The sequence below is a fragment of the Acartia tonsa genome, chromosome 3, assembly GCF_053477335.1.
Source record: "Acartia tonsa isolate MP-2025a chromosome 3, ASM5347733v1, whole genome shotgun sequence".
In the NCBI taxonomy this organism is placed as follows: domain Eukaryota; kingdom Metazoa; phylum Arthropoda; class Copepoda; order Calanoida; family Acartiidae; genus Acartia; species Acartia tonsa.
Genome location: NC_137262.1, coordinates 13,264,320 through 13,274,238, shown reverse-complemented (window position 1 = coordinate 13,274,238; position 9,919 = coordinate 13,264,320). Strand labels below are relative to the sequence as shown.

General features: G+C 36.7%; 1 protein-coding gene across 2 annotated transcripts in view; it reads right to left on the bottom strand.

The window, feature by feature from the left end:
* Positions 1-756: 756 nt before the first annotated feature.
* LOC145313368 (pre-mRNA-splicing factor 38B-like) overlaps positions 757-9,919 on the bottom strand; it is a 100,028-nt gene continuing 90,865 nt past the window's right edge. Inside the window, exons 3-16 of one of the 2 annotated variants that reach the window (XR_013877313.1) lie at positions 9,785-9,880; positions 9,390-9,498; positions 8,782-8,891; positions 8,548-8,612; positions 8,031-8,091; positions 6,672-6,742; positions 4,029-4,077; positions 3,677-3,751; positions 3,284-3,378; positions 2,912-3,041; positions 2,509-2,587; positions 1,855-1,936; positions 1,281-1,471; positions 757-1,131 (exon numbers count right to left, since the gene is read on the bottom strand). Coding sequence is in view for 1 of the 2 variants with exons in the window: in XM_080152729.1 (XP_080008855.1) it covers positions 1,450-1,471; positions 1,855-1,936; positions 2,509-2,587; positions 2,912-3,041; positions 3,284-3,378; positions 3,677-3,751; positions 4,029-4,077; positions 6,672-6,742; positions 8,031-8,091; positions 8,548-8,612; positions 8,782-8,891; positions 9,390-9,498; positions 9,785-9,880 (1,044 nt within the window). In the remaining variant the exon portion in view is untranslated. Of the gene's footprint in view, positions 1,472-1,854; positions 1,937-2,508; positions 2,588-2,911; positions 3,042-3,283; positions 3,379-3,676; positions 3,752-4,028; positions 4,078-6,671; positions 6,743-8,030; positions 8,092-8,547; positions 8,613-8,781; positions 8,892-9,389; positions 9,499-9,784; positions 9,881-9,919 lie in introns of both variants that reach the window. The other variant, XM_080152729.1, reaches the window with a different exon arrangement.

Below are 9,919 nucleotides of genomic sequence, written 5' to 3'. Positions count from 1 at the left end.
TTGAACATAGGGTGTGGGGTGTATGTATACCCCTCTCTAAAACCAATATGCCTCTAAGTTGGGGATACTAATAATCAAAGTAATAACATATTCATTCATGCATCATGATTTGGATTAAAGAATAGTTATTTCTCGCATCGTATTATAAACAGCTTTCCGCGGATATAGAATGTACAATTATAAGATTAAAACCAGTTTTTTTAGCCCCGAGGTGCCGAAGGCACGGGCTAAAATAACTGGTTTTAATCTTTTGATTGTACATTTTTATATATTTGTAGAAAGCTGGACAATGATATAATACGATGCTAGACATAGTTTTATCTTGTGGATGAAAACCGGTTCCTATCCACCGGATTCGAATGAATACGAGAAACGTAGTTAAGAGTTGTTTTCCTCAGGCTAGAAAAACGATTCGCCGTTCTTGAAATAGCATGTCAGTAACGATGTATAAAATTCATTTTCATATTGAACTAAATTAGTAGGATGTCTGTCTGAAAACCGCTGAACCGACTAAGTTGTGCTTCACTACCATTCATTGTACCTACTCGTCCTGAGTTGAAATATCATGAGGTACTATTCCAACTAAAGTGAGTTGTCAAATTCTTAGCATAAAATTTTTCATTCCCATATTTCAGGAAGCATTAATTATGCATCGAATGGACGATTTTACCACATTTAATCAAACTTACGGACAAACCATTCATGTAGAAAAGCTAAATAAATCTAGAAAGTGCGCATAAAAAAGTAGGCAATAAATTCAGGATACAAAACATTTATTTTCATTCACAAAAATAAGGTCAAGTTTGAAACCAGTTTCTGGTAAATATTACAGCTAAAAAAACTGGTATCGTCCCTTTCGTGGCAACGCCTCTTAAGGGACTTTTCGTGATATTTTCACAGTAGCTTTTGATAGGTTATTTTAGGTTAGGTGATTGCCCCGCTGGGTTAGAGCCCCCGAAGGTGCTGGAAATAAGGGAAGAGCTACTGTGAAAATACGACGAAACGCCCCTTAAGAGGCGTTGCCACGAAAGGGACTATACCCAAAAAAAACATTTTATAGGAGATAATACATGTATCACAAAAATGTGAGCTAAACATGAAACATAAATCATAATGAATTAATTTAATTACCTAAGTATGCGTAAGATTATATATTAACTCATAAAAAAGAAAATTTACTTACACACAAAAAATATTCAAGAAAATCTGCAAGAGCAAAAATGCTCAAAATAAAAGAAAAATGTGAAAAGTGCTGTATACTTAAACGTATTAAAACTTACAGATATAAGATATACAAAAAAAGGAAAATTAAATTTTAAAAAAAATCATAAATCTTTGAAATCTATGATTAATTTTTTAAATAATATTAACTTTCTAATCCTGCACATCTTTTAAAGTGTATGTTCAAAATTGTTGATTGATTTGAAAGTCATGTTCACTATTCTTGAATTATGATCTACTGCGGGAACGTCTAAAAATAAAATAGCATGATAATATGCAAACAAGGGCAATTTTGTGGTGATATTCTAAAATTCTGCGAGAAAATGAGAGTGACAAACTATTTAAACATTTTTTTTCTTATCTGGGGATTTTACATGTTGGAGGGTCCGTAACCAATCGTCCTACTTATTAAACGTTTTCAAATTTGTGCCAATGGTTTCAAAACTACTAGAATAACCTAAAACTATTGTATAAAGTAAAAAAAACTGTTTGACCGTTGAGACCTGCTAACCTTGTAATGAAGCTTCAACAAAAAGCTTCTGAGTTGGTTTTAGGCTATTTATCTTTAAATTTATGTCTAAGGATAGTTGTATGCTATCTTTGGTGCAAGGGTATAAAATAAAGAAATCATACCTGGATTTTTTCATGTCTTTGTATTTTCTGAGTTCATCTGAATAGCTTCCATCTCTGTCTCTACTCTTCTTGTCATCCCTGTTAATGAATATAGAATATGTGGATATTGTGATAGGGGAATTTTTGTCGTCAATTTAGGTTGATAATACAGTCCTCAGTGGTTCTATCATATATAGGAGAGGGGATGGGGTAAAGTCATTTATGGTATCTTTATATTAGCCAACTTATAGTAGGGTGAGGGGGGAAAATTGACCTTACAAATCAAATTTGAATTTTTTTAAATTACCGGAAAATGCAACTCTGGTCATTTTTGAAAAAATATTAACTCTATTTTATAGCTCTCAACGGATTTGGAAAGAGCGGACAATTCGTAGTTAAAAAGGTTTTTACGGATTAGTTCTAGGTCTTACTAATTTTTGTGTAGGTCGATCTTTACACAGTACACACCTACTGAAAAATTTTCGAAAATTCATCTAACAAAATTTTCATTTTATACTTTTATGTTTTTTCACTGTCATTCGAAAGTAACATGGAGATAAAGGATTAACCCCTTACCGGTCTATGCCCCCCCCCCCTCGCCCTATTAAGTATCATTTTATAAAGGTATGCGAGAATCTCTGACAATATCCAGGTATTGTATATCCATTTTCCTGTCTCTGCTCTTCTTGTCGTCCCTGTCTCTACTCCTGCGCCTGTGACTGTCCCTGCTACGTGATCTACTACGCTTGCTCTTCTAAATATAAACATAGCTGCCAGTATATTCAAAAATAAGATATTAGGAACTATTTTGGGTACAAGGTAGCTTTCACTGAATTCTAAAAAGTTTTCATATAACATTTGGTTATTTTATTAGGCACAGAAACTTATCAACCATTGAAAAAAGTGTTTATTGTAAACAATTGAAAAAACAATAGGTATGATGGAAAAGTTATTTCAAAATAATTTTACTTTGCATGATAAAATATTGTCAAAGGGAAAATTAAAAAAAAACTATGCTACTGCTGACCAACAGAATTGTTTTTAAAAAAAGAAGATTCTACAAACTAAAAATCATTACCTTCTCTTTCTTGGACTTTTTACTTCTTGACCTTGACCGCCTGTCCCTGGACCTTTTGCGGTCACGGTCACGTGACCGCTTCCTGTCGCGAGACCTGGACCTCTTCTTATGCTTTGATCTAGAACTGGACCTAAAAGGTTTATTTAAAAAATATTTATTTATACCTAGTACTTATAAGGTTTTATGTCTTTTAATAAAAGTTAATCACATTTTAATCTTAATTAAGCATTCTGTCAGGCTATCTAGCTCTATTCATTGACCCTCTATTTTCAATTTTAAAGGAGAACCATATCGTTTCTGCGAAAAACAAGTTCCTTTGCAACAAAGGCACAGTATTGATTCGTCAGTATCAACAGATAAATATGAACTTACTTTGATCTCTTTCTGCTGGAGGATTTATCTTTAGACCTGGACCTGGATCTACCGCGGGACTTTCTAACCTCCTCTCTGGCTGCGCTCTCACGAGTCTGAAATAATAATTATTCAAACAGATATCTTTATCAAAAATCCTTTGAAAGACTAATGGAACTACCCTAGGTGCTAAACTCGTATTGCTCGAGGTTGTGTTTTCCCTCCGTACCTATCAAGAACTAAATTCCCCTCCTTATTTTTCAAATTGGAAATAAGGGGAGGGGGTGGCGGAGTTATTTCCTATGCCTAACCCTGCGGGGCTTCTCATTACCCAATATAACCGGACCGAACGTTCGGACCGAACTTAATTCTAGAAAAGCTTAGCTTTTAATAAAACCATAGGTAAAACCTTACCGAAGATTCTCTAGCAGCGGTTAATGAAGCTCGAATCTGTCTGAATTTTTCATCCAACTTCTCTCGAATTTGTTTCTAAAAGTTCAAATACAATTTAGAGAATATTCTTTCCATTATGGCTTCGGATTAATATCCGCTGGATTAGAACCGGTTCTCAGCCATACTGAAAAATCATCTTAACGCCGTATTACAAACAATTCTCCACGAATATTGATCCCTCTGGGCTAACAAAACTGGTTTTAATCTTATTTTTCATTTTAATATTAGAGGAAAGCTGTCTATAATGCGATGTGATAAATAAATTAAAAAATTAACTTTAAAAACCGGCGAATTTATAATTTTTATGACTTACCTCTGCCGCAACTGCTATCCGAGGGAATCTGGTTTCAAAAAACTCCATCCTAAAAGAAAAATATATTTTAGGATTAAGAAAAATTTGAAATATTCAAAGTTGTAATCTTAGACTAGATGCCCTACTTTAGTTTCAACATCCCCCCCCCCCTCTCCCATTAATATAATGGTTTCTTACCTCCCAAGTTAATCACTGTGAACGCCACTATCCATATTAATTAACAAGTTAATTAACAATAGTTTTTTTAAAACTTGCGCCTTTAGAAAAAAAAGAACTACAGGATATCTATTCCTATTGGTAGTCACGGGATTCCTCCCCACGGAATTCCTCCCACTGGATTCCTCCCAACGGGATCCCTCCCACGGTATTCCTCCCACACGGGACTCCTCCCACACGGGATTCCTCCCAACCGGGATCCCTCCCACGGGATTCCTTTCAAACGGGATACCTCCCACGGTATTCCTCCCACACGGGATCCCTCCCACGGGATTCCTCCCAAACAGGATACCTCCCACGGTATTCCTCCCACACGGGATCCCTCCCACGGAATTCCTCCCACACGGGATACCTCCCACGGGATTCCTCCCACACGGGATACCTCCCACGGTATTCCTCCCACACGGGATACCTCCCACAGTATTCCTCCCACACGGGATACCTCCCACGGTATTCCTCCCACACAGGATCCCTCCCACGGTATTCCTCCCACACGGGATCCCTCCCACGGAATTCCTCCCACATGGGATACCTCCCACGGTATTCCTCCCACACGGGATCCCTCCCACGGGATTCCTCCCAAACGGGATACCTCCCACGGTATTCCTCCCACACGGGATCCCTCCCACATGGGATACCTCCCACTGTATTCCTCCCACATGGGATACCTCCCACGGGATTCCTCCCAAACGGGAAACCTCCCACGGTATTCCTCCCACATGGGATCCCTCCCACGGGATTCCACCCAAACAGGATACCTCCCACGGTATTCCTCCCACACGGGATCCCTCCCACAGAATTCCTCCCACATGGGATACCTCCCACTGTATTCCTCCAACATGGGATACCTCCCACGGGATTCCTCCCAAACGGGAAACCTCCCACGGTATTCCTCCCACATGGGATCCCTCCCACGGGATTCCTCCCAAACAGGATACCTCCCACGGTATTCCTCCCACACGGGATCCCTCCCACGGTATTCCTCCCACATGGGACTCCTCCTAAAAATGTTTCAATTTTTTCCCATTTACAATTTTTCAGGGTGGGATAAAATTTATTTTTTTTCAAATTTTTTTGTTTTTCATTTTAAGATTTTCGGGGGTGGGATGACCTCTCACACTCCCCTAAAAAAAATTTTTTTTCAAATTTTTTTTTTTTCCATTTTCAATTTTGTTGAGGGTGGGGTTACTCCATTCCCCTGAAAAGTTTAAAATTTGAAAATGAAGGAAAACAAAATTTTGAAAAAAATTTTTTTTGGGGATGTTGGAGGTCACCCCACCCTCAACAAAATTGAAAATAGAAAAAAAAATTTGAAAAAATTTTTTTTAGGGGGGTGTGGAAGGTCATCCCACCACCGAAAATTTAAAAAAAAAAAATTTGAAAAAAAATTTTTATGGAAGTGTGGGAGGTCACCCCAACCCCAAAAATTTGAAAATGAAAGAAAAAAAAATTTTTAGGGGGGTGTGGAAGGTCACCCCACCCTCAAAAATTTTTAAATGAAAAAAAAAAAAAATTTGAATTAAAATTTTTTTTTGGGGTGTGGGAAGTCACCACACTCAACAAAATTGAAAATGAAAAGAAAAAAAAAATTTGAAAAAAATTTTTTTTAGGGGGGTGTGGAAGGTGACCCCCTCTCGAAAATTTTTAAATGAAAAAAAAAAAATTGTAAAAAATTTTTTTTTTACAGGGGTGTGGAAGGTCACCCCACCCTGAAAAATTGAAAATGGGAAAAAATTGAAACATTTTTAGGAGGAGTCCCGTGTGGGAGGAATACCGTGGGAGGGATCCCGTGTGGGAGGAATACAATGGGAGGTATCCCGTGTGGGAGGAATACCGTGGGAGGTATCCCGTGTGGGAGGAATTCCGTGGGAGGGATCCCGTGTGGGAGGAATACCGTGGGAGGGATCCCGTGTGGGAGGAATACCGTGGGAGGTATCCCGTTTGGGAGGAATCCCGTGGGAGGGATCCCGTGTGGGAGGAATACCGTGGGAGGTATCCCGTTTGGGAGGTATCCCGTTTGGGAGGAATTCCGTGGGAGGGATCCCGTGTGGGAGGAATCCCGTGGGAGGGATCCCGTGTGGGAGGAATACCGTGGGAGGTATCCCGTTTGGGAGGAATTCCGTGGGAGGTATCCCGTTTGGGAGGAATTCCGTGGGAGGGATCCCGTGTGGGAGGAATTCCGTGGGAGGGATCCCGTGTGGGAGGAATCCCGTGTGGGAGGTATCCCGTTTGGGAGGAATCCCGTGGGAGGAATTCAGTGGGAGGGATCCCGTGTGGGAGGAATCCCGATGGAACCATTCCTATTAAATACGAAAATTTAGCATATTTTATAAAATTAGTGAAAAGTTCAAAAATATAGGTATGCCTTACTTTTCAAAAAGGCAAAACATTCAACTGAATAAGTTTTGTGAATAATGTATGACCTACTTGGTTAATAGAAGACGACAGAACTCTCCCATAGTCATGTTCTTCCCACCACCAGCCTTGATATCAATCATCTGAATAAACAAAACATAAATCAGTCTCAAGCCACAAATTTTTGTCAAGTTTTGGGAGGTTACAATCCCTCATCATTGCTGCATAAAGGTTGTCTTATTGGGATATTTGAAGTAGGAGTTTTATTTAGACAAATCCATTTCTAATCTTTTTCTAATGCTATTTGTCTATTGTCAATGGATGAATTCTAGTCCATGATTAAAATGAGGGCATCAAAAGTCTTAATTTATCTAAAAAATCCGCATTTTTTTTGTTATTAAAAATAAAAGTAAACAGAAGAGACATTGAAAGAGTGTGAATAAGAAGGGACAATTATCAAATGGACCCTTTGGACAGACTCAGAAAAAAATTAAATAACTGATAATTTAGGATTAAGTTCAAATAAAAACCAAATTATAGTGAAATAGCTTGTATGACAATTTAAGGACTTAGAATAGACAGTAAGCTAAAAACTAAGCAACAGATTCATAAAAGGAAAAGACTTAGGTAGAAAAAAACTAACAGAAAAAGGATCCACACACGCACAGTAAAATATTGTACATATATAAATACTTGTGGTCCGTACTATGTTAATCTTTGAAGACGTGCATAATCATTCGATCAAGGTCTCAACACAGCACCTAGGCAAAGAGAATTAGACAGTTAGGCTCGTTATAACTCATTTTTTTCAGGCTTATGGTCTTAGCAGAAATCTTTAAAACTTTAAAAATACCTTTAGGGACATTTGTATAGGTATCTAAATATAACAAAACTTTTTAGATTCTTGTAAATTGCGAGATTTCTCCTAAGATCAAATATTATAGGTAAAGAAAAGGCATTTTTAAATGCATTTTCTTTAAAATAAAATTACAGCCTGAATTAAGGATTAGTAGCTCCCAAAACTAAGCCTAATCAGACTAATCTAGTTCATTTTTTTAAAAACTTTTATTTAGTACCTAGGTTAAATGTTAGGGGTGTGATAATGGATAAATATTGGGGTGTTGGATTAGTCTGACTAGGCTGAGAAACATATGAAAAATGTTTGTCAACTTACCCTACAGATCAGGGTTAACCACAACTAGTCTGCAGATTCTCCAAGACTCTCAAGCCACACAGATCACCAACCAAGTTATAAAGTGGTCACCCTGTTCTGTTTATAAACACCACAAATTGTCAGGGGTTTGGATTTACCATAACTAACACCTATTCCCGCATTTATCCAATTAAAGACCAATGATAAAATTATTTTTATGGATGATATTTGATAAATGCAGACCCCTGCAAGATGTAAGAAATTGGACCGATACATACCTCTTGATCATCTAACCATCCTTCAAACCACTTCCACATATCCATGGGGGGCAATGTGTATCTAATCAGTAGAAAAATGTGAGTTATTTTTGTTTTAATTTCACCAAATACCTACCAACCTTTTGTCGTTTTGAAGGATAGATTTTATAATAGATCTAAATAATACACATTATATTTTGACATGGTTAAATTAACAAAGTAAGGTACAATTTAAGGAGAAAAGGGAACATTATAAATACTATTTAAATAGCATCTCAATGTACGTGATACATCAAAACAAGACATTTCACAAGGAAAAGACATTAGGCTATTTTATTTATTTGTACATCGTCAATAATGAAAAACAAATTTAACCCTTCTATAGACTAAAGTTATTGATTGACACTAAAAAAACCAAACAGGTTTTCTAAGAAATTATCTTTTCAATATTACAAGAAAAGTTATATATATGCAATTTAAGGGCATATAACTTTATGGTTAAGATTAAAAGTAAATAAAAAATACCTAAACTGCTTACCTCAGGTACATGAATCCAATGCCACGAATGTAGGGGGAGTCACAATGATTCAACATCATATAGATCTATAATAATATAAATATATGAATATAAGTCACGGTAATTTAAAATCACAAAGATCTACAGATATTTTCCATAGGTATTTATTGAAACTTTAGGTAAATAGTAAGATTTTTTTGGAAATTAGTGATCCTTTTATTTTTATAGGTAATATTTCTGATAAAAATGTTCTACCTGCTTTTTTGTTGGTCTAATAGTGTGAAGTTTGAAAAGAAGGCAAAAAGCTGATGAAACCACGCCTCCTGCTGACACACCCCTCACACCTCCACACATACCAGTCTGACCTACACAGAAATAGAGTAATAATATGAAACCACGCCTCCTGCTGACACACCTCCACACATACCAGTCTGACCTACACAGAAATAGAGTAATAATATGAAACCACACATTCTGCTGACACACCTCCACACATACCAGTCTAACCTACACAGAAATACAGTAATAATATGAAACCACGCCTCCTGCGGACACACCCCTCACACCTCTCTACACATACCAGTCTGACCTACACAGAAATATAGTAATAATATTAAACCACGCCTCCTGCTGACACACCCCTGACACCTACACACATGCCAGTCTGACCTACATAGTAGTATATCAAGATAACGCCCATAATTAAACCTAAAAGTTCTATAAGAAATTAATAATTATTCTTAAAATATTCTATATCATGATTTATATCTGTATTAATAACATGGTAAAGCAAAATTTCCATTTTACTAGTTTCATCTGTAGGTACTTCTTGAACTAAAAAAAAAACATAAGGAATAACTTACTCATTCCCGCAGTCTTTCTAGTTCCTCTCTCCCATGGTTCCAGATGGTCCACCTTGTAATAGATCTCATCCACTATCTCATGAAAGGTTTTCATTTGAAACAGATCCGTCTAAAATTTAAAATAAAAATAAAATGCAATAAAGGAGTTTTATGGTAAATGCTTATTGCATTGGTAAGAGAAATAAACACAAAAACTGCTGATTATTAAAAATAAACAAGAACAAAATAAGTTTTGCTTACTTGGTAGGATAATATTTACACATAATTTCAGTCGCTCTTCGAGAGCATTCAAACCATACCATTACGTCCAAGGGACGGACAAGTGGGTTATAGAGTAGCTTCGCTACTAAATATCAATATTGAACAAGAAAGTTTTTCTTTACCTATTTTCTTACCTTGAAGTAGGGACTGTTGGTTACATTGGCCAGGATCAAGGGGTTCATGTTCATGGTTTTGTCGTTCCCGTGAAATGGCATTCGGTTATTCTTGTTCTAAAATAAGATTAATATTCAGTAAAATTTCAGTTATAA